This window comes from Gopherus evgoodei, chromosome 4 (assembly GCF_007399415.2).
Source record: "Gopherus evgoodei ecotype Sinaloan lineage chromosome 4, rGopEvg1_v1.p, whole genome shotgun sequence".
Lineage (NCBI taxonomy): Eukaryota > Metazoa > Chordata > Testudines > Testudinidae > Gopherus > Gopherus evgoodei.
In genome coordinates this window covers 155,134,277-155,157,130 of record NC_044325.1, presented here as the reverse complement: position 1 = coordinate 155,157,130, position 22,854 = coordinate 155,134,277, and the positions used below count along the sequence as shown (strand labels likewise).

The window sequence follows — 22,854 nt, the reverse complement described above, 5'->3', positions numbered from 1 at the left end:
GAGAGAACCCAGGAGTCCTGGCTCCCAGCCCCGCCCTCCGCTCTGTACCCCCTCCCCTCCTGGAACTGGGGGGAGAACCCAGGAGTCCTGGCTCCCTCCCCCTCCATACCCCCCTCCCCTCCCAGGGTGGAGGAGAGAACCCAGGAGTCCTGGCTCCCCCCCTCCCCCCCTCCCCCCGCCCCAGCTAGGGAGAGGACCCAGGCGTTCTAGCTCTCAGCCCCCTGCTCCACACCTACCCGCCCCCAGGGCTGGGGAGAGAACCCAGGCGTCCGGCGCAGCGGGGCGGGCGCTAGGACCCGCCGGCGGGGGGCGGGGCGACCGCTGTCGCTACATACCCAGGCGGCCCCATGGAGGGGCGCAGAGCAGGAGGATGTCACAGGAGCAAGAGCGCAGCAGCGGCCAGCCGGGAACCCCGGAGTCCGGGGAGCCCAGGCCCGATCAGGTACCGCCCCCCCACCCCGCGGCACTGCGCGGCACCTGCGCACGGCACAGAGCGCGCGACTGGGAGCTGCGCACCTGGCTGGGCGCTTCCCGGACTCCTGGGTTCCCTGTTGGGTTCTGGGGGATGGGTCTAGTGGGTTAGAGCCAGCGGGAGCGGGGGGGTTGGGAGCCGGACTCCTGGGTTCTCTCCCTGGCTCTGGGAGGGGAGTGGTGAACCAGGACTCCTGGGTTCTCTCCCCAGCTCTGGGAGTGGAGTGGGGTCTGGTGGGTTAGAGCAGAGGGGGTCTGGGAGTCAGGACTCCTGGGTTCTGTCCCCGGCTCTGGGAGGGGAGTGGGGTCTGGTGGGTTAGAGCAGGGGAGTTGGGAACCAGGACTCCTGGATTCTGTCCCCAGCTCTGGGAGGGGAGTGGGGTCTGGTGGGTTAGAGCAGGGGAGTTGGGAACCAGGACTCCTGGATTCTGTCCCCAGCTCTGGGAGTGGAGTGGGGTCTGGTGGGTTAGAGCAGGGGAGTTGGGAACCAGGACTCCTGGATTCTGTCCCCAGCTCTGGGAGGGGAGTGGAGTCTGGTGGGTTAGAGCAGGGGAGTTGGGAACCAGGACTCCTGGGTTCTCTCCCCAGCTCTGGGAGTGGAGTGGGGTCTGGTGGGTTAGAGCAGGGGAGTTGGGAACCAGGACTCCTGGGTTCTGTCCCCAGCTCTGGAAGGGGAGTGGAGTCTGGTGGGTTAGAGCAGGGGGGGTCTGGGAGTCAGGACTCCTGGGTTCTGTCCCCAGCTCTGGGAGGGGAGTGGGGTCTGGTGGCTTGGAGTTGGCGGGGGGAGGGGGAGGGATCCAGGACTCCTGGGTTCCATTTCCAGCGGTGGGGGGGATACACGGCAGTTGCTCTGATGTGTAGAAGCTGGAACAAATTCAGCGTCTGAGAAATTTTCCATTCCCATCTCTGCTCAGTTAACCCCGTCGCGCCCTTCCCGCTAGTGAGAGAACAGGTGCTTCCCCTCCCGGGCCAGACCCAGGGGCCCATCTAGCCCGGTGTCTGGCCCCTGTTCTGGGACGAGGGTTAATGCCGCTCCTGGCTGGGAGCTGCTCTAAGAACTAGGCCAGCCTGGCTGGGCTTAGAGCTCTGAAGTAATAGCACCTGCTAGCCAGGCTGATCCTGTTTACATGGGACCAGGTCACACCATGCCGCAGGGCATCCCTCAGCCGGGGTCAGGCAGCACAGCCTGGGCACCTTCTGGGAGCCGCCAGATGGGCCCAGGGTTCTGAATGGGGGAGGGTAGGAGCCAGGACTCCTGGTTCTGCCCCCAATTCTGGGAGGGGGAGTGGGGTCTGGTGGGTTAGAGTAGTCGGGGCTGGGAGCCAGGATTGTGGTTCTCTCCCGGCGTGACCGTGTTACATGGTGGCCACGGGCCAAGGGCAGAGCTGGTTCTAATCTCATGGCCATGCCAGCCCCTTATCTCCGCTTTACCTTGGACACTCGCCTCTGGAAAGGGGGAGGGGGGAACCAGGAGGGGCCCACATGGGAAAACGGCTACTGTGGGCTGGGAACTAACCAGGATGAGAGCCTTAGTGGTCAGGGTGGTGCTGGGGGCAAGGCAGAGGGATCAGTAGGGGGCGCTCTCCCCTGGCAGTCAGGGCTGGCCCCAATGCCCCAGTGTGGCGCTAGGGGGAAGAGCAGAGGGATCAGTAGGGGGTGCTCTCCCCCGGCAGTCAGAGCTGGCCCCAATGCCCCAGTGCGGCGCTAGGGGGCATGGCAGAGGGATCAGCAGGGGCACTCTCCCCTGGCAGTCAGGGTGGCGCTAGGGGGCACGGCAGAGGGATCAGTCGGGGGCGCTCTCCCCTGGCAGTCAGGGCTGGCCCCAATGCCCCAGTGTGGCGCTAGGGGGCAGAGCAGAGGGATCAGTAGGGGGTGCTCTCCCCTGGCGGTCAGGGCTGGCCCCAATGCCCCAGTGTGGCGCTAGGGGGCAGAGCAGAGGGATCAGTAGGGGGTGCTCTCCCCTGGCGGTCAGGGCTGGCCCCAATGCCCCAGTGTGGCGCTAGGGGGCATGGCAGAGGGATCAGCAGGGGCACTCTCCCCTGGCAGTCAGGGTGGCGCTAGGGGGCACGGCAGAGGGATCAGCAGGGGGCGCTCTCCCCTGGCAGTCAGGGTGGCTCTAGGGGGTGCTGTGCTGCCGGGAGCTGAGCTCAGGTGCTGTTTACCTGTGATTTTTGCCAAGACCAGAGGACTCACCAGACCGGCTCCATCTGTTCTCTGTGTCCTCGCATCCGGCTGCCCCGCCCTGGGTAATGAAGGCTTCTGAAGCAGAGTTGGGAAGCGTCTCGCTCCCCGCTGGAAGGCGGCCGGAGACCTGCCAACACCTGGGGCATCAGCAAGGCCTGGCGTGGGGCGCACTGTGGGGACGTCCGGCCAGGTTGGGCCCGTGAAATGAGCTGGATCTAACCTCTTCTGTCTCCAGAAGACGGGACACTGGGCTGGGCCCATGGGCCGATCTGAGACAGAATCCACCCAGTCCGCTCTCAGCTCTGCCAGTGCCCCCCCTCCCGACCCACGTGCCCCCCCAGCTGTGCCGGTTACCCCCAATAGCCCCAGTGCTTGCAGTGACTTTTGAAGTGCCAGAGGGGGTCGATCTCTCCCTGCCAACCACCTGAAGTCTGAGTTAGTGCGTGGTGATCCATGGGCACCTCTTGGCAATGATACAGACAGGGGGGCAGCCCTTAAATTCAAACAGCTCAGCTGGCTGCGTGCCTTGCTGCCAACCCTCAGAGCAGGTGTGCTCTCCCTTCCCACCATGCTGGGTTAGTGAGTTAGAGCAGCGGGGGGCAGGAGCCGGGACTCCTGGGTTCTATCCCAGCTCGGGCAGGGGGGGGGGGTCTAGTAGGTTAGAACAGATGAGCTGGGAGCCAGGACTCCTGGGTTCTATTCTTTGTTCTGGGAGGTGAGGTGGATTAGAGGTGAGGCTGGGAGCCAGGACTCCTGGGTTCTGCCCGCAAAGGGGGACTGGGGTTGGCTGCATACAGCATCCAGTCACTTCCTGAGCGCAGACCCTGGCTGGCTGGGCTCCCTGGGGAGTGGGGGGTGGACAATTACTCCTGCGTCAGGGAAGCACGAAACGATCCCTGTCATTTCCCTCTCCTAAGCAGGTTTCCCTCATTTACTGGCCTTCCTCTTGTTGGGAAATCGAGACCGGATCTGAGCTGTGCTTAGGGTGCTGGGCTGGGTGATCCGGACTCCTGGGTTCTCTCCCTGGCTCTGGGAGGGGAGTGGTGTTTAGTGGTTGGAGCAGGACTGAGGGCCAGGACTCCTGGGTTCTATCCCTGGCTCTGCCATAGACTCCCTGTGGCCCCTGGCACAAGTCCTGGGTCTCTCTGAGCCTCAGTTTCCCCAGCTGGGAAAGGGGAGACTGTTCCTGCCTTTCTCTGGTTAGACTGTGAGCCCTTTGGGGCAGGGACCGGATCCGCTGTGGGTCTGGGCGGCGCCCGGCACCACAGGGCCCCGCCATGTTGTAGTGTTAAGATGCTAATGCCATAGAAAAACTCAGCAATAACATCTGCGGCTGAGACACACCACCACGGGGCTGGCCCGGCCCTGGCTGCCAGGGGAGAGCGCCCCCTTCTGAGCCCTGTACCTGCAGCACAGCGCCCCCTAGTGCCGCACCGGGGCTATCCCTTGTGCCAGGGGAAAGCGCCCCCTACTGAGCCCTGTACCTGCAGCACAGCGCCCCCTAGTGCTGCACTGGGGCTAGCCCTGGTGCTAGGGGAAAGCGCCCCCTACTGAGCCTTCACCTGGCTCCCTGGAGCACAGCACCCCCTAGCACTACACTGGGGCATTGGGTCAGCCCTGACTGCCAGGGGAGAGCGCCCCCTGCTGATCCCCCTTCCCATTCCCTGCAGCACAGCGCCCCCTAGTGCCGCACTGGGGCCAGCCCTCACGGCCAGGGGAAAGCGCCCCCTACCGAGCCCCCGAGTCCTTACAGTTGCCTCCTGCCCCAAGGTGGCTGCATCTTTGTGCCAGGTGAGCCGTCCCCGTTTGGCGTTATATGCGGCTGTTCCCCAGCTGCCCCGCCCCAGAAGTTGCTGCATCTCAGCGTCCCCTACAGCAGCGCTGTGCAGCTGTGTCCTCTAGGTGCCCTGCCCCTCAGCTGCTTGTCCTTGCTTGTTGTTCTTTGTGATGCGGAGAATGGTTTGGCCAGTTGCAAATTCAAGGGCGGCTTTGCTTCCTGGCCACTGATACGGGCTCATAAACACACAGGCTTCCTTTGTCTTTCCCTAGGTCAGAGAGGAAATTGCTCTCCAGTCTGCTCAGGGTTCCCACAACCCACAACGCGGAGGGGGGAACCCAGGCATCCGGGTAGCAAAGCCGTAAATTATAGCCCTGGGAGTCGGCACCTGCCACAGAGGGGTCATTAAGTCTGGGTCTGGGGGGGGACATCTGACCCGTGCTGTTTGGGGGCAGGAGGGCTCGGGAAGGTGGCAGAGCTGGGACCCAGGAGTCTGGGACCACAGTGTTGGGGATTCATCTTGAGGGGGCCCCGCATCTCCCAGGGAGCCAGTGGGACAGGAAGCAGGCGTCCAGGGCAGAGAGAAAGGATTGGTATGTGAAATCCTACCCCCCTTGCACACACATGCCCGGCCTGAACCCCCCCATGGCGCCCACACCACTGGCCTAACCCCTGGCCTGTCTCCCTTCTCCACCCGTAGGGCCTGATGGAGTGGGGCCAGGTCTATCTGGTGACGGGCGGCTGCGGGTTCCTGGGCTCCCATCTGGTGCGGATGCTGGTGGAGCGGTCGCCCAACGTGGCCGAGGTGCGCGTCTTCGATCTGCAGCTGGATCCGGCCCTGGGGCAGCTGGGGACAGGTGAGGCGTGGGGCGTGCCCCCCGATTCCCTCTAGAGGGGGCAGGGCTGCGTGCCCCCAGACAGTCACAGGGCCATACCCCACCGTGGAAACAGTCCCTTGGAGGAAACACGCCAGCAGGCCAGACCCCCAAGGGACCCCCTCCTTCCCTCTCCACCTCCTAGACTGAGCTGGGGGGCTCCAACCCTCCCCACCCCACTTTGCCTCTTGAGCTCTGCATGGCGAGTCAACCAGGCTTGCAGCCGGCGTTGTCTCTCCAGACCCCTCCGTTGTTGATCTATGTCAATCTCCACCAGTTCCTTAACAGCCCTGGCTATTCTGGGAGCAGGGTTAACCTTTTCCCCCTCCTCCTGCCCCCCAGGACACCCGCGAAAAGTACAGAGGGAAACTGAGGCAGATGTGGGCTTCCGGAAAATATTACAGGAAATCCCCCTTCATCCCTCCTCTACCCCTTGGAGGCCGATCCAAACAGGGGCATATTAACCCGTGTCCTGGGGGAGTTCAGACCCATCCGCGTTATCTGCTGGCCACCTCCAGATCCTCCCAGCTCGGTTTCTTATCCGTCAAGCCCAGAGGCCAACACGCGGAGCAGCTTCCCGTCCCCCCCCCGCATAAGGCCTGCTCCTTTAGATGACGCTAACCGGATGTGCGGCGATGGGGCGGTGCTGGGGGGGGAAGCTTTCATGCCCTCCCACCCGTCAGCACCCATCTGCCACCTTGAAACCTTTGGGTGTGAAAGTGGGCTGGGTCCTGCCATGACCCCCTCCCTTCATCGGCGAGGGGGGCAGGGGCCTCACCTTCCTCCCATGGCTCAGCTGGCAGGGGGTGCCCATCCCCCTAAGCTGTGGGCGAGGGAGGGAGGGAGGGAATATTTGGGAGCAGGGGCAGTGTCCCTGGGGCTCTGATGGCCGGGGGTGCAGGGTGCTCCCTGACATTGGCAGGTCCCCTTTGGGGCTGTGTGCGTGCAAGGACCCCATTGCCCTCACCCCCAGGGCAGAGTCCTCTCCACCCCCACCCCCAGGGGGCTGGGATTGGTTAAGGGAACCCAGCAGGGCCGTGTCACCTCTGAGCAGGTGTCTCTGTGACCAGCCACCGCCTCTCGGCTGCTTTCCCCTTCCCTGGGGCTTCTCCCGCTACCTGCGTCTCCCCCCACGCCCCGCCGGGGGCTCGGATCCCACTGGGCTTGGCCATCCCGGCGAGGGCAGGCAGGCGGGAGCTCGCTTCCCGGGTCACAGCTGTGAGCTGCAGACACGCCCGCGTGACTCACGCCCCCCGTGCGGAGCTGGAAGGGCTCGGTCCCGCTCACATGCCGGCCTTGCTGACGGGCGTCCTGAGGCTCCAGGGCCTTTGCTCTGAGTGAGAGGCGAAGCCGGGGGAGGAAGCGACCGTTCCCTGCTAGTTCAGCTGTTTCCACTTTCCGCGACGCCTTTGCTCCCAGCCGTGGTTTGAGCCCGCGGCTGCGGGGCCTGACTCGTGCCTCCAAGTGATGCTACCCTACCCGAGGAGGGCATCCAAGCTGGGGAACCCCCACTACCCACCGCCCCACCCGAGCTGGCCTGTGTCTGCCCAGGGACCTGAGCCATCGGTAGGGCAAATAGCCGCATGTGGACCCTTTTCCCAGGTCCCACGGCCCTGTAGTGTTTGAGGGGGTTGGAACATAGAATCACACGACTGGGAGAGACCTCGACAGGTCGTCTAGTTATGTGTCCCCTCTGTCTTCTCTTCCACAGACTAAACAAACCCAGTTCTTTCAATCTTCCCTCACAGCTCATGGTTTCTAAACCTTGAATAACTTTTGTTGCTCTTCTCTGGACTTTCTCCAATTTGTCCACATCCTTCCTGAAATGTGGCACCCAGAACTGGACACAATACTCCAGTTGAGGCCTAATCAGCACGGAGTAGAGTCTGGGGCGGCTCTAGGCATTTTGCTGCCCCAAGCACGGCAGGCAGGCTGCCTGCGGGAGGTCCGCTGAAGCCGTGGGGCCAGCGGACCCTCCGGAGGCATGCTGCCGAAGGCAGCCTGCCTGCCACCCTCGCGGCGACTCGCAGAGCGCCCCCTGCGGCTTGCCGCCCCAGCACGCGCTTGGGGTGTTGGTGCCTGGAGCCACCCCTGAGTAGAGCGGAAGAATCACCTCTTGTGTCTTGCTTACAACACTCCTGCTAATACAGCCCAGAATTACATGTGCTTTTTTTGCAACAGCATCACACTGTTGACTCATATTTAGCTTGTGGTCCACTCTGACCCCCAGATCCCTTTCTGCAGTTCTCCTTCCTAGGCAGCCATTTCCCATTGTGGGTGTGCAACTGATTGTTCCTTCCTAAGTGGAGCACTTTGCATTTCTCCTTATTGAATTTCATCCTATTGACTTCAGACCATTTCTCCAGTATGTCCAGATCATTTTGAATTTTCATCCTATCCTCCAAAGAACTTGCAACCTCTCCCCGCTTGGTATCGTCCGCAAACACTCTAAGTGTATCTCTATGCCATTATCATGCCAGGTTTCCCTTCATCCCAGAATCTCTCCACCCCATGGAGATCTCTCCATTGACCACTGATCCCACTGGGAACCACAGGAGGCTGAGCCCAGGGGAGTCCAACAGGAGATGGTGCCTGTGGTGGGATCCTGTCTGTGACCAGCTCCCTGCCCCCAAGGGGTCTGGTCGGGTGATAACTTTCCCCCCAGAATTTGCTCTCTGGGCCCTCCCTGGCTGGGTGGCAGATGAGTGATCGCCTCCGTCCCAGGCAAACCTGATTTCATCTGGCACCTGTGCTTTGTTTTCCTAGAAACGTTGTGCCACAGAGTCCCCGGGCAATGCTCTGGAACTGCTCCCCACAAGGCCAGTCAGGACTCTGGGGAGCCTCCTCTCCCTTGGAGCAGACTGTCTCCAGGGCAAGAAGCTCACACGGCTTCACCTCTTGGGTCTGACCTTGGAGCATTCAGCATCCTCTGCCCCTCCGTGCGCTTCCCACAGCGAGTACGCCCAGGCTGGGTCCTGCGGAAGCCACAGGGTCCTGCACCCCCACACACCCGGCCTGTGCTTCCCGCTGTTGAGAATCCTTGGCGCCGAGATTGTCTCTCCAGACCCTTGTTGATTTGGGTCGACTTCAACCTGTCCTGTAGTGCCTCCGAGACAGCCAGGCGTCCTACCCCTCCCCACCCGCTCTCCTGTGCTGTTCCAGGAGCAGGGTTAACCCTTTTGTCCCCCTGTCCCAGGCAGCTATGCAAAGTACAGAGGGAAACTGAGGCACACGTGTGTGGGGGGAGTCATACAGATATTATAGACCATTTCCCCTTTGTGTCCCACCCACATGGCCCTGATTCCCTCCAGCAGGGGGAAGTGCGTGTGGACACACAGACGCCGAAGGAAGTAACATGTTTTGTCATCCCAGCCCCGGCTCCTGTCTGAGGGTCGGCATGCAGATGGTGATCTCAATGTGTGTGTGTGTGGGAGGAGCTGGGGGGGCACAGCGCCTGCAGGAGGGATCAGAGCCGTATCTCTAGCTGCTGGCTCTGTGGGTCAACCCAGGACAATGGGCGTTTGTGTGTCTGTTTTGTGTGCGCTAAGTCACGTACTGAGTGTGCGCATTGCGGGGAGAGGGTGTGTGTCAGTTACTCATGAGCGCCGGTGTGAACCCAGGAGTCCTGACTCCCAGCCCCAGAGTGCTCCTCACTAGTCCCCAGGACTCCTGGGTTCTCTCCCAGCTCTGGGAGGGGAGTGGGGGCTGGTGGTTAGAGCAGGGAAGGGCTGGGAGCCAGGACTCCTGGGTTCTCTCTCCGGTTCTGGGAGGGGAGTGGGGTCTGGTGGGTTAGAGTGGGGGAGGGGGCTGGGAGCCAGGACTCCTGGGTTCTCTCCCAGCTCTGGGAGGGGAGTGGGGTCTGGTGGGTTAGAGTGGGGGAGGGGGCTGGGAGCCAGGACTCCTGGGTTCTCTCCCAGCTCTGGGAGGGGAGTGGGGTCTGGTGGGTTAGAGTGGGGGAGGGGGCTGGGAGCCAGGACTCCTGGGTTCTCTCCCAGCTCTGGGAGGGGAGTGGGGGCTAGTGGTTAGAGCAGGGAGGGGCTGGGAGCCGGGACTCCTGGGTTCTCTCCCAGCTCTGGGAGGGGAGTGGGAGCCTGTGGTTAGAGCACGTGGACTGAGAGTCTGTTTGGTTTCCAGCAGCACCCACGCTGTGTGGTCAGCTCTTGCCTCGTGCCTGACCCGTCTGAGAGCTGCTCCCCAGGAATGGCTCCAGACGCTGTCAGGGAGCTGGAGGAAGAGCAGAATTGATTAGATCCTCAGCTGGGGGGGCCCCAGCTGCCTGGGCCCGGAGATTTATGTCCTGGGCCAGGCCCTGGATTTGTTCACCTTGGCAACAGCCCAGCATAACCCAGCCGTGGCCTGTAACTGGAATCCTGCTCCCGCCATCCCCTGTCCAAAGAGATAGAGCTGGTAGGGGGGCACCAGCAGAAACGGGGGTGCAGACCAGGGCTGGGCTAGCAGGGGCTGCGGGTCGGGAGTGAGGGGCACTGGCAGAGCTGGGCAGGAGTCCAGGGCTGGGCTGGCAGGGGCTGCGGGTCGGGAGTGAGGGACACAGGCAGGGTGGTGGGGGCAGGGCTGGACTAGCACGGGCTGTGGGTCAGGAGTGTGGGGCACCGGCAGGGTGGGGCGGGCAGGGCTGGGCTAACAGGGGGCTGCGGGTTGGGAGTGAGGGGCACCGGCAGGGCTGGGGGGACAGGGGGCTGCGGGTCGGGAGTGAGGGGTACCGGCAGAGTGAGGGGGGCAGGGCTGGGCTAGCAGGGGCTGCGGGTCGGGAGTGAGGGGCACCGGCAGGGTGAGGGGGGCAGGGGTGGGGGGGCAGGGGCTGCGGGTCGGGAGTGAGGGGCACTGGCAGGGCTGGTGGGGCAGGGGGCTGCGGGTCGGGAGTGAGGGGCACTGGCAGGGGTGGGGGGGCAGGGGGCTGCGGGTCAGGAGTGAGGGGCACCGGCAGGGTGAGGGGGGCAGGGCTGGGCTAGCAGGGGCTGCGGGTCGGGAGTGAGGGGCACTGGCAGGGCTGGTGGGGCAGGAGGCTGCGGGTCGGGAGTGAGGGGCACCAGCAGGGCTGGGCCGGCAGGGGCTGCGGGTCGGGAGTGAGGGGCACCAGCAGGGCTGGGGGGAGCAGGGCTGGGCCAGCAGGGGCTGCGGGTCGGGAGTGAGGGGCACCGGCAGGGCTGGGGGGGGTGGGGCTGGGCTGGCAGGGGCTGCAGGTCGGGAGTGAGGGGCACCGGCAGGGTGGGGGGGGCGGGGCTGGGCTAGCAGGGGCTGCGGGTCGGGAGTGAGGGGCACCGGCAGGATGGGGGGGCGGGGCTGGGCTAGCAGGGGCTGCGGGTCGGGAGTGAGGGGCACCGGCAGGGCTGGGGGGGCAGGGCTGGGCTGGCAGGGGCTGGGGTTGGGAGTGAGGGGCACCGGCAGGGCTGGGGGGGGCAGGGGGTTGCGGGTCGGGAGCGAGGGGCACTGGCAGAGCTAGGGGGGGCAGGGGGCTGTGGGTCGGGAGTGAGGGGCACCGGCAGGGCTGTTTATTAGGAAACTTCCAGTGGAAGAAACTGGCTTTCAGACGTGTGTTGCTCCATGGGATGAATTAATCACGGCTTCGGTTCAAGATGCCTGGAGAGTTTCCACTGGATTCCCGACTGGAGCCAGTGAAACAGGGAATCAAATTTTTCTGCGAAAATATTGTTGAGAAATCACCTTTCATCTGAGCCTTGGATCCACCCCCACCCCCCTGAGCCAGCCAGTCCCTGCCCTGGGGCTGGATCAGAGCCAGCGCCCCCTGGAGGGGACAGGCCCCTGCCCCATTCCCCACCCCCCCGGGGCCAGCCAGTCCCTGCCCTGGGGCCGGATGGGAGCCAGCGCCCCTTAGAGGGGACAGGCCCCTGCCCCATTCCCCGCCCCCCTGAGCCAGCTGGTCCCCATCCTGGGGCTGGATCAGAGCCAGTGCCCCCTAGAGGGGCAGGCTTCATGTCAATTCCCTGCCCCCGAGCCAGCCAGTCCCACGCCCTGGGGCCGGATGGGAGCCAGCGCCCCCTGGAGAGGACAGGCTCCTGCCCCATTCCCCGCCCCCCTGAGCCAGCCAGTTCCTGCCCTGGGGCCGGATAGGAGCCAGTGCCCCCTAGAGGGGACAGGTTCCTGCCCCATTCCCCGCCCCCCTGAGCCAGCCAGTCCCTGCCCTGGGGCCGGATGGGAGCCAGTGCCCCCTAGAGGGGACAGGCTCCTGCCCCATTCCCTGCCCCCCTGAGCCAGCCAGTTCCTGCCCTGGGGCCGGATGGGAGCCAGCGCCCCCTAGAGGGGACAGGCTCCTGCCCCATTCCACGCCCCCCTGAGCCAGCCAGTCCCTGCCCTGGGGCCGGATGGGAGCCAGCGCCCCCTAGAGGGGACAGGCTCCTGCCCCATTCCCCGCCCCCCTGAGCCAGCCAGTCCCTGCCCTGGGGCCGGATGGGAGCCAGCGCCCCCTGGAGGGGACAGGCTCCTGCCCCATTCCCTGCCCCCCTGAGCCAGCCAGTCCCTGCCCTGGGGCCGGATGGGAGCCAGTGCCCCCTGGAGGTAAAATGCCTGTTCCCCATTTCCCAAAACTCCCGTGTTTGCCTGATCCTCTCTCTGCTGGAGGATGTGCCACTGTCTGTTTCCATCTGGTGGTTTCTATCGGAAAATGTGTTGTGGAGGAACAGCTCCTTGCCATGAAGGCCGGGAGGGAGAGAGACGCATGGGTCAGGTCAGGGCCGGACAGGAATGCGGGGCGGGCCTGACACTGGATGGGAGCCGGGTGCCACCGGCCCAGCTGACAGGAAAGAGGAGACAGTCAAGATACCAGTAAAAGAAGTGACCCCACTCTGCTCTCAGAGCTGGGGAGAGAACCGAGGAGTCCTGGCTCCCAGCCCCCCTGCTCTAACCACTAGCCCCCACTCCTCTCCCAGAGCTGGTGAGAGAACCCAGGAGTCCTGGCTCCCAGCTCCAACCCACCAGACCCCACTCTCCTCCCAGGGGCAGGATAGAACCCAGGAGTCCTGGATCCAACCCCCCACCCCACTTCAAGCCCTCTCACCGGGGCTCTGTATCTCTGTTTCAGACAAGGTGAAGGTGACCCTGATCTTGGGGGACATCAGTAGCCCCACGGACGTTGGGGCTGCCGTGAAGGGAGCAGATGTAGTGATCCACGCAGCCAGCTTGGTGGACGTGTGGGGCAGGGTCCCGCCCGAGAAGATCACGGAGGTGAACGTTCACGGTACGGGAAGCGGCTGGGGCTGGGGCAGAGCACGTCGCTAGGGGGGCGTTTTGCTGCAGAGCGCTCGCCCCAGTCAGCCAGTATTCCTGCCTCGCTCCCGATAGCGCCCCCTACTGGCTCTGGAGTAGCCGGGAACACCCTCCCCCCAGCAGCCAACACCCCCTCTAGGACTGCAATCCTGAACGTCTCCTTTCCTGCTCCTCCGAGCCATCTCCGCTGCTCTTGGCTTGGGCTGTCTGTCCTGCTTCCAGGTTTCCGCTGGAAAAGCCCTGAGCTTTGGAAAATCCCTCCCACGCAGCCAAGGGACTGAAGAGGGAAGTGGCAGCAGGTGCCGCCTCTGCCAGCTGTTTACCAAACACAAGTCACGCTACCGGGTGGGTGAGTGAATCCGGGGGGGGGACCCCACTAGCCACGTCCTGGCTCCCCCATGAGCCTGATGCACCTCTTCTGAGTAACAGCGAATGATTCCAGACCTAGAGGATTTAGGTGCAGAAGGGAAACTGAGGTACAGGGCTGGGGTAGAACTGTGGAGTCCTGGCTCCCCCTGCCTGCCCTGGCTGCTCCAGGACCTGGGGCAGGGGTTGGGCTGCGGAGGAGAAGGCTCTCATGCCAGGCAGAGTTGGGGGTGCTCGGATACCTGATTAACTCCGTGTTTTCCTCTCCCCCCACCTCCAGGGACCAAGAACGTGATTGACGCCTGCATCGAGCATGGGACCCAGTATCTGATCTACACCAGCAGCATGGAGGTTGTGGGCCCCAACATCAAGGGGGATCCCTTCTACAGGTACCTAGGCCCCTGGCTTCCCCTGCTCTAACCACTAGACACCACTGCCCTCCCACAGCCAGGGAGAGAACCTAGGAGTCCTGGCTCCCAGCCCCTCCCTGCTCTAACCACTAGACACCACTCCCCTCTTAGAGCCAGGGACACAACCCAGGTGTCCTAGGAGTTAAAGGCCCTCATCTATAGGAAGGAACAATCAGCTGCACACACATAATGGGAAATGACTGCTTAAGAAGGAGAACTGCGGAAAGGGATCTAGAGGTCATAGTGGACCACAAGCTAAATATGAGTCAAGAATGTAACATTGTTACAAAAAAGCAAACATCCTTCTGGGCTGTATTAGCAGGAGTGTTGTAAGCAAGACACGAGAAGTGATTCTTCCGCTCTGCTCCGCGCTGCTACAGAATCAGCTGGAGTATTGAGTCCGGTTCTGGGTGCCACATTTCAGGAAAGGTGTGGACAAATTGGAGAAAGTCCAGAGAAGAGCAACAAAAATGGTTCAAGGTCTAGAAACCATGAGCTGTGAGGGAAGATTGAAGGAACTGGACTTGTTCCTTATTCCACATCATTTCTGATTCCATTATTAACGTTTTTACATTATGAAAACGGTAACACTCTTCCCAGATTCACTCCTGTAGCTCGTATCACTTCGATTAAGCCTCCTGCGTGTTTTATCAGGGAGTATCAGACGGGAACCAGCAGGAAGGTATTTAAGAAGCCAGCTCAATGAAAGGTTCCTCCCACAAGCATTCGGGTCCTGAGCAGGCCAGGAAAACTACGCACGATATAGCGAAGCTTAAACTTGTTCTGCCAGGATGTCGTGGTCACAGGGCCCGGGCTGCCGCCTCCTGTGCCCGGGGTCCCCAGGGACGGCTCTGTCTGCTGTTACTGAATAGTTTCTGAGAACCCTGAAGGGTTCCCCAGCCCCAGTTTGGGACCCCCTGGTCTAGCAAACCCTTAGTCCTGCCATGAGTGTGGGGGCCTGGGCTAGACGACCTCTCGAGGTCCCTTCCAGTCCTGTGAGTCTAGGATTCCATGACTCCCCACCCCTCCCTGCTGCGGTCTCTGGCTCCCATCCAGCTTCAGCTGTTTCCAGCCCCACCCAGGGCTTCCCTCAGGGTTCCCACCCCAGCCCCATGGCAACCACCACATGAAACAAACACACTGCAGGCAGCGGGCACGTTGAGCTGTGACGCCCTTCACTGCTGTCCCGGACGCCTGGGTCCTCCCCTCCCCCCGCTGGCCAGGCTACGTCTGTCTGCCGTCCCGGATGCTTGGGTCCTGTTTTCATACCCTGACGCTTTTCAGGTGCCAAACAACTGTGCATCTGGTTTTGTTGCTTGCACACACCCCCAGTGTGGCCCCTCCGGATGTCGGTGGCTGAGGACAGCAGGTTCCATCTAGCGCTGTCTGGGGGTTGTTCCAATATCCCTCCATTGCTTGGAGCCAGCTGAGGGGTTTCGGGAGGTGTAATACCGGAGGGGGAGAGGCTGGGGAGGTGGCCAGAGCCCAGAGCAGAGGGGTGGTGGGATCACAGAAGGGTTTAAGGGGAGGGGGGCAGGGACTGCCAGAGCCCAGAGCAGAGGGGTGGTGGGGGCAGTGGGATCACAGAAGAGTTTAAGGGGGGGGGCAGGGACTGCCAGAGCTCAGAGCAGAGGGGTGGTGGGGGCGATGGGATTGCAGAAGGGTTTAAGGGGAGGGGGGCAGGGACTGCCAGAGCTCAGAGCAGAGAGGTGGTGGGGGCGGTGGGATTGCAGAAAGGTTTAAGGGGAAGGGGACTGGGACTGCCAGAGCTCCGAGCAGAGAGGTGGTGGGGGCGGTGGGATTGCAGAAGGGTTTAAGGGAAGGGGGGCAGGGACTACCAGAGCTCAGGCAGAGGGGTGGTGGGGGCAGTGGGATCCTGGAAAGGGGAAAGGCAGGAAGGAAGTGGCACTGCCCCTGAGCTTCTGTCTTGCCCGTTGCAGGGGGAATGAGGACTCAGCCTACGATGCCCAGCACGAGCAGCCGTACCCCCTGAGCAAGGCGCAGGCCGAGCGCATGGTCATCGAGGCCAATGGGACACCTGTAAGTAGCCCCCTGGCACAGCCCCTGGGATGGGGGAGAGCACCCCGGCGGAGCTCTGCATCCCCTGCCCCACAACCCCACGGGAGGGAGGAAATGGGATTCAGGTGTCTGGGAAAAGAAATGGAACCCAGGCATCCGGGACAAGCCTAATAAGGACTCTGCAGCCATCGGGGCGAGGGAGGGGAAGAGAGATTGCGATCGGCAATGAGACCCAGGCATCCGGGACGGCATCACGCCGACCACCCAGCCTCTGGGGAGTGAGGAGCCTTCCAAGGGGAGTAGTGGGGGCAAAAGACATATCTGGCTTTAAACTAAGCTTGATAAGTTTATGGAGGGGATGGTATGATGGAATAGCCTAATTTTGACAATTAATTTGGCAACTGATCTTTGGTTATCAGCAGGTAAGTATGCCCAGTGGTCGGTGATGGGATGTTGGATGGGATGGAATCTGAGTTACTGCAGAGAATTCTTTCCTGAGTGTCTGGCTGGTGAGTCTTGCCCACATGCTCAGGGTTTAGCTGATCGCCATATTTGAGGTCAGGAAGGAATTTTCCTCCAGGGCAGATTGGCAGAGGCCTTGGAGGTTTTTCGCCTTCCTCTGCAGCATGGGGCATGGGTCACTTGCTGGAGGATTCTCTGCAGCTTGAGGTCTTCAGACTACGATTTGAGGACTTCAGTAAGTCAGACATAGGTTAGGGGTTTGTTACAGGAGTGGGTGGGTTAGATTCTGTGGCCTGCGTTGTGCAGGAGGTCAGACTAGATGACGCTAATGGTCCCTTCTGACCCTAAAGTCTATGAGTCTATGAGAGAGGACCCAGGCGCCCGGGTTAGGAACTGGGACCCAGGCATCTGAGTGCTCACCCTCCATGTCTGCCCACAGCTAGGGGGCGGTCGGTGGCTGGTGACGTGTGCCCTGCGCCCCACGGGGATCTATGGGGAGAAACACCCGCTAATGAAGGAATTCTATGAGAAGGGGCTGCAGACGGGACGGAGGCTGCTCCGGGCCATTCCCGTCAGCACCGAGCACGGCCGGGTCTACGTGGGTGAGTGACAGCGCGGCGCCTCTCACTCCCAACCCGCAGCCCCTGCTAGCCCAGCCCTGCCCCCCCGCAGCCCAGCCCTGCCCGTGCCCTCACTCCCGACTCGCAGTCCCTGCTAGCCCAGCCCTGACGGCGCCCCTCACTCCCGGCCCGCAGCCCCTGCTAGCCCAGCTCTGCCCCACCCCCAGCTCTGCCAGTGCCTCTCACTCCTGACCCACAGCCCCCTTGCTAGCCCAGCCCAGCCCTGCCGGTGCCCCTCACTCCTGACCTGCAGCCCCTGCTAGCCCAGCCCTGCCGGTGCCCCTCACTCTCGACCCGCAGCCCTGCCAGCGCAGCCCTGCCGGTGCCCCTCACTCCCGACCTGCAGCCCCTGCTAGCTCAGCCTTGCCCCCCTCGCCCAGCCCTGCTGGTGCCCCCTCACTCCTGACCCACAGCCCCCCGCTAGCCCAGGTCCCCCTCTTCAAGTCTGCTAATACTCCTTGGTGGGGGGTGAGGGGTGTGTGCTGTGTGTGTGTGAAAATGGGGCTTGCTCTGGAGGTGGGATTGTGTGTGTATAGCACTGCCCCCTGCTGGAGGGGCTTGGGGTGGTGTGTGTGTCTGAGCGATGTCGCCATCTAGTGGCTGCAGCTCACATGCAGGATTGAATTCCCGGCCAAAGAGGGGAGATTTATCCGTGGGCTGGGGGCAGAGGTGAGCGCAGTGCTGCCCCCTCCTGGGGCAGATCAGGGCTGGGTGTTTGATGCCCCCCCTTTGTCTCCCCTATAATAATAAAATAATAATTGGAGATATACCCATTTCCTAGAACTGGAAGGGACCTCAGAAGGTCATTGAGTCCAGCCCCCTGCCTTCACTAGCAGGACCAAGTACTGATTTTTGCCCCAGATCCCTAAGTGGTCCCCTCAAGGACTGAACTCACAGTCCTGGGTTTAGCAGGCCAATGCTCAAACCATTGAGCTATCCCTCCCCCCTACAGGCAACGTGGCCTGGATGCACGTGCTGGTGGCACGGCAGATGCAGGAGGCCCCGGCGGCTATCGGGGGCCAGGTCTACTTCTGCTACGATGCCTCCCCCTACAAGAGCTACGAGGACTTTAACATGGAGATCCTGGCCTCCTGCGGCTTCCGCCTCCTGGGCTCCCAGCCCGTCGTGCCCCACTGGCTTCTGCGCTGTCTGGCCCTGGCCAATGATCTCCTCCGACGGCTTCTCCGGCCCTTCTTTTCCTATGCCCCTCTGCTCAACCCATACACCCTGGCCGTGGCCAGCACCACCTTCACGGTGCAGACGGACAAGGCCCAGCGCCACTTCGGCTACCAGCCCCTCTACAGCTGGGAAGAGAGCCGAGCCCGCACGGTGGCCTGGCTCCAGGAGGTCGACGCCCAGAGAGAGGCAGGGAAGTAGGGCAGGTGGGGGACTGAGCAGCTGGGCCTTGGTTCCAGCCTGCGTGTTTCTTCGCAATGAATCCGGCTCCGGAGAGAGGGATCCAGATCCAGGTGTTGTTCCAACCCACCAGTGCCGGGGGGTGTGGGAATCTGGATCCGGGTTTTACTTCCATGGGTGTCAGGGAAGGGGGGGAGGGAATCTGGATTCAAATTTTGCTTCCATCCCGTGTGTGTCTGAGCAGGGGATGTGTGAATCCAGATCCGGATTTTGATTCAGCCCATGGATATCAGGGCGGGGGATGCGGGAATCCGGATCCGGGTTTTGCTCTGATCCTACCTCCAGCCTTCCAGTGAATCTGGCTCCATGGAGATAGATTCCAGATCCGGGTTTTGCTTCCAGCCTGTGCCCCTCCGTGCAGAGGAATTTGCCAGCCCAGGTCTTGTCTCATCCCGGCACACAGCGGACTTGGTTACCTTGGGATCCATGTTCCCCTCCCGGAGTCCAGCTTTTGCCCACCCCCACCCCAGTGCACTGCTGCAGACCAGCCCACGCTGATTGCAAATGGATCCGCATCTGGATTTTGTTACCATCCTAGTGCTTTGGTCCAGATCCCCAGAGCACTTCTGGGGAGGAACCAACTCTACCGTAACGGGATCTGGACCTGCAGCCCCCCCTCCCCCCCAGCCCCATGTCATCGCAGAGGCTGGTCAGACAGCTGGACCCGGATCCTACTCAGATGGCTCCTGGACTCCATTCTCCATGGAGATCCCACTCCGGGATTTCTTTCCAGCCTATGTATTATCCACCAGCCTGGACTCCATTCTCCACGGAGATACCACTCCGGGATTTCTTTCCAGCCTATGTATTATCCCCCAGCCTGGACTCCATTCTCCATGGAAGCCAACCTGCCCATTAGACCTGTTGGATTGGAGTCCATTCCCCATCAGACTCCAGCTCCAGGCTTTCCTTCAGCGCACCAGTACCTCTGATCTAAGCATTAATTTCCTCAATAGTTATTAATTATTATAATTTTATTATGACTAATTATAAGAAGAGGCTGAACGTCCACAGCACATTCCACACAGACGCACCACGCAAAGTCTAGTAACTTATGTATTAATTAAACTCTGAAATGATCCCTGGAAAATGGATAAAATCATTTTTTGTAGGGTTGGAAGGGGACTGGCTGTCTCATGGGGTGAGGAATGGGGCAGGGGCCTGTCCGGTCCCAGGGCGGGGACTGGCTGTCTCAGGGGGTGGGGAATGGGGCAGGGGCCTGTCCGGTCCCAGGGCGGGGACTGGCTGTCTCATGGGGTGAGGAATGGGGCAGGGGCCTGTCCGGTCCCAGGGCGGGGACTGGCTGTCTCACGGGGTGAGGAATGGGGCAGGGGCCTGTCTGGCCCCAGGGCAGGGGACTGGCTGTCTCAGGGGGTGCGGAATGGGGCAGGGGCCTGTCCCCTCTAGGAGGCGTTGGCTCCCACCTGGCCCCAGGGCAGGGACTGGCTGTCTCAGGGGGTGGGGAATGGGGCAAGGGCCTGTTCCCTTTAAGGGGCGCCGGCTCCCATCCGGCCCCAGGGCAGGGCCTGGCTCTCTCGGGGTGGGGAATGGGGCAAGGGCCTGTCCCCTCTAGGGGGCGCCGGCGCCCATCCGGCCCCAGGGCAGGGCCCGGCTCTCTCAGGGGGCGGGGAATGGGGCAAGGGCCTGTCCCCTCTAGGGGGCGCCGGCGCCCATCCGGCCCAGGGCAGGGGACTGGCTGGCTCAGGGGGTGGGGAAGGGGGCAGGGACTTTCCCGCTTGAGAGCCAGACTCTGGCCCTGGCTGTGGTGCAGTGACTGGGCCCCGGCCCATCCCTCAGTCTCCCATGTGGCAGCCAAACGAGCCTGGGTGTGATTATCTCCAACCGCAGCGCTGCACTCTGCTGCCAGCCCTCACTCCCACACCTGCTCTGCCCTGGCCCCCTGCACCGTGAAACCCGCCTGGCACAGCTGGGCACGGCCAAAGGTCGCCAGGTTTGTTTACACAGCTTTGACTTTGGTCCAACTCTCTTCCAGCCTCTGTTCCACCCTGCTAGCCCAGCTCTGCCGGTGCCCCTCACTCCCGACCCGCAGCGCCTGCTAGCCCAGCTCTGCCGGTGCCCCTCACTCCCGACCCGCAGCCCCTGCTAGCCCAGCCCTGGGCTCCCCCCCACCCCTCAGCTCTGCCAGTGCCCCTCACTCCTGACCTGCAGCCCCTGCCAGCCCAGCCCTGCCACCCCCAGCTCTGCCGGTGCCTCTCACTCCCGACCCGCAGCCCTCTGCTGTCCTACAGCTGGGGTCCCTCCCCCTCTATTGCTGACCCTCAGTTTTGCCCTATCGCTCCACGGCTGCTCGCAGTGAATGGCATAAGCCCCTGACATTAGCAGCCTGGGTTAAAATTCAGAACGGCTTCTAGGACTCCTGAGTTCTATCTCCAGCTCTGGGAGGGGAGTGGGGTCTAGTGGTTAGAGCAGGCGGGCTGGGCTCATTCCCTGGTGCAGGGATTTGCGGGGCTCACCCGAGCCCTGTACAGGGCTGTGCTGCGTCCCCGCAGTGAGATAATCCCCTGGGCCTGGGGTGGTTTAAATATCGAAAGAAGGGGATTAGCCGCCTTCCATGGCAGACCTGAGATGGGAACAGGGAGGGAGAACATCTGCCAGCCTCCTGGCAGGAACATCTGGATTGGGGACAGCACCCTGGGTGGCAGGAGGGGAACCTGGCATGTGCCCCCCAATCCCATCCCCCCTGACAATGACAAGCAGCGAGAGCTAGTCCCTGCCCAAGAGGGTGTCTGAGCTAAAAGAACCCGCCTGAGATCAGGCAGCCCCTTGTGCCCCCTGTTGTGTAGAACCCCTGAGTTCTAGCCCCCTCACTCCACTCCCCTCCCAGAGCTGGGGAGAGAACCCAGGAGTCCTGGCTCTAAAGCTTTAGCTCATCATGGGCCTGTCGGGTGTAATCCTGCACTGGCTGGGGATGGGCTGGGTGGGCCCCGAAGTTTCCTTGTCCTCAGGTTCCTCCTCATGTTTCTCTCCTCAAGCCTGAACACACCCAAGGATTTTAACCTCCCCTCAGGGCTCGGGGGGCTCGAAAGCTTTTGCTCCGTTCTGTTGCCCTCCTCTGGCTTCCCCCCTAGGCGGCCTCCAAGGTGCAGCACCCAGAACTGGGCATTGCCCCAGCTGAGGCCTCCCCGGGGCCGAGCTGAGCAGGCCAGTGACCTCCCGTGGCCGCCACATGCCGCTCCTGGGCCTGCAGCCCAGACCCCTCGTTAGCCGCCTTCTCTGCAACTGCAGCAGGGTGACTCATATTGGCCCCCAGCCGGCCTTTACGCCACTCAACGAAAGGAAGCAGGGGGAGCGGGGGCTCCACCGTCCCAGCTCGCTGGTGGTGCTGGCACCCTGGGCCCCATGGCAGATGCTCATCCAGCTGCAGTCCCAGCTTTCCAAAGGCTTGTGTGTGACGGGTCAGGAGGCAGCGAGGTGGGGGGTGAAACTGGCTGGTGCCTGGGGGTGGGTGCTGTAGGGAGTGGGGCAGGGGGGTGCTCTCCCATGACAGTGGGGGGCCACACAGCAGGCTCACTGTGGGAGTTCCCATGGCACCAAAGTAGAGGGCTGGTCGGGGAGGAAAACTCCCACAAAGCACTTCTCCAGCCTGTATTCTGGGGTGGGCAGGGCTGGGCACCCAGGCGTCCATGAGTGCAGAGGAGCAGGATGGCGGGGTGCTGCAAAGACCTGGGGTTGATGTGCCGAGTGTGGGCACATTCTTTAGGGTTAGACCCTCAATGGCAGGTGTCTAATGCCTCTTGGCTTTGAAGAGCATTAGGCGCCAAAGTGCCTTTGAGGCACGGGCCTTGGGCATGTTTGTGCCTCAGTTTCCCCACTGACGAGAGAGGATGGCCCCGGGCAGGTCGCAGCCCAGATGCTGTGGCTGGGGAGCCGTATGTCCATTCCCTGCCCACGTTTGGCCTGGCTGGATGAGCTGGTGGCCTGGGTGGGGTCAGACGACCTTTCCCTGCCGAGCGGCTGCTCAGCCAGGGTGGGCCCGGACGGGAGCAGTTGTCAGTGTTGGCTGAGCAGCGCGGCTCGAGCTCATGGTGGAAATAATGAAGCTGTGGCATCATCTAACGCCTATGGGACAGGGTGGGGGGGGGCACCGCTGCATGGGTTGGGTTCACATGAGCTAGGAACAGATGTTCTGGCGTTTCCTGCCCCGGCTGGGAGGGGCTAGCTGGGCTGAGCTGCGGGGGGAGCCCAGGGCTGGGAGAGCAGGGAGCTGCGAGTCAGGACAGAGGGGCACCAGCAGAGCTTTGGGGGTAGAGACCAGGGCTTTGGTCTGTGCTGCAGGGAGTGGGGCAGGGCCTCAGTAGGGGGCACTCTCCCCTGGCAGTCAGGGCTGGCCCCAATGCCCCAGTGGGGCGCCAGGGGGCGCTGTGCTGCACAGATCGGGGTGAAGGCTCAGTAGGGGGCGCTCTCTCCTGGCGGTCAGGGCTGGCCCCAATGCCCCAATGTGGCACTAGGGGGCGCTGTGCTGCAGAGATCGGGGTGGAGGCTCAGTAGGGGGTGCTCTCTCCTGGCGGTCAGGGCTGGCCCCAATGCCCCAATGTGGCACTAGGGGGCGCTGTGCTGCAGAGATCGGGGTGGAGGCTCAGTAGGGGGTGCTCTCTCCTGGCGGTCAGGGCTGGCCCCAATGCCCCAGTGCGGCACTAGGGGGCGCTGTGCTGCAGGGAGTGGGCTGAGCTCAGTAGGGGGCGCTCTCCCCAGCAGTCTGTGCTGTTCGGGTTGCTCCACCCCAGAGGCAGCTGTGTTTGCACAACGGGCAAGCGCTGCCTGCAGGGGAGCAAGGTGGGGATGAATGTTAGGGGTTCAGTCTGTGGCACGGAGGGGAGTGCTCGGGGGGACCAGGCCACTCCTGGCCTTCCCGGGCCTTCCCGGGTAGAAACAGGCTAATGCAGCCCCTGCCAGATGTGCTCCCAGGCGTGGCTGGCGGAGCATATGTCACCCTGACCCCAAGGGGATTGTTCTAACGAGATTGGCCTGTAACGCGCGGAGCTTATCCAGCC

At 62.6% G+C, this 22,854-nt stretch overlaps 1 protein-coding gene across 2 annotated transcripts; it reads left to right on the top strand.

Annotated features, from left to right (window-relative positions):
* The first annotated feature begins 335 nt into the window (after positions 1 to 335).
* On the top strand, positions 336 to 18,932 carry HSD3B7 (hydroxy-delta-5-steroid dehydrogenase, 3 beta- and steroid delta-isomerase 7). Of its 2 annotated transcripts, XM_030562024.1 has the most exons (8): positions 340 to 442; positions 3,201 to 3,203; positions 5,133 to 5,289; positions 12,365 to 12,520; positions 13,196 to 13,304; positions 15,266 to 15,365; positions 16,246 to 16,408; positions 17,379 to 18,932. In XM_030562024.1, exons 1-8 carry the CDS (start codon positions 371 to 373, stop codon positions 17,801 to 17,803), a joined length of 1,185 nt encoding a protein of 394 aa, XP_030417884.1. In that variant the 5' UTR covers positions 340 to 370; the 3' UTR covers positions 17,804 to 18,932. The 2 variants fall into 2 exon arrangements, with proteins under 2 accessions (XP_030417885.1, XP_030417884.1); XM_030562025.1 differs by lacking the exon at positions 3,201 to 3,203 and having other exon boundaries at positions 336 to 442.
* The last annotated feature ends 3,922 nt before the right edge of the window (positions 18,933 to 22,854 follow it).

Bases quoted from the DNA above. Each gene is read 5' to 3' on its own strand.
- HSD3B7 (XM_030562024.1), top strand. From the start codon at position 371: ATGTCACAGGAGCAAGAGCGCAGCAGCGGCCAGCCGGGAACCCCGGAG. The intron at 15,366-16,245 runs GTAAGTAGCCCC...GTCTGCCCACAG, and splicing joins TCGAGGCCAATGGGACACCT to CTAGGGGGCGGTCGGTGGCT. The intron at 16,409-17,378 runs GTGAGTGACAGC...TCCCCCCTACAG, and splicing joins GCACGGCCGGGTCTACGTGG to GCAACGTGGCCTGGATGCAC.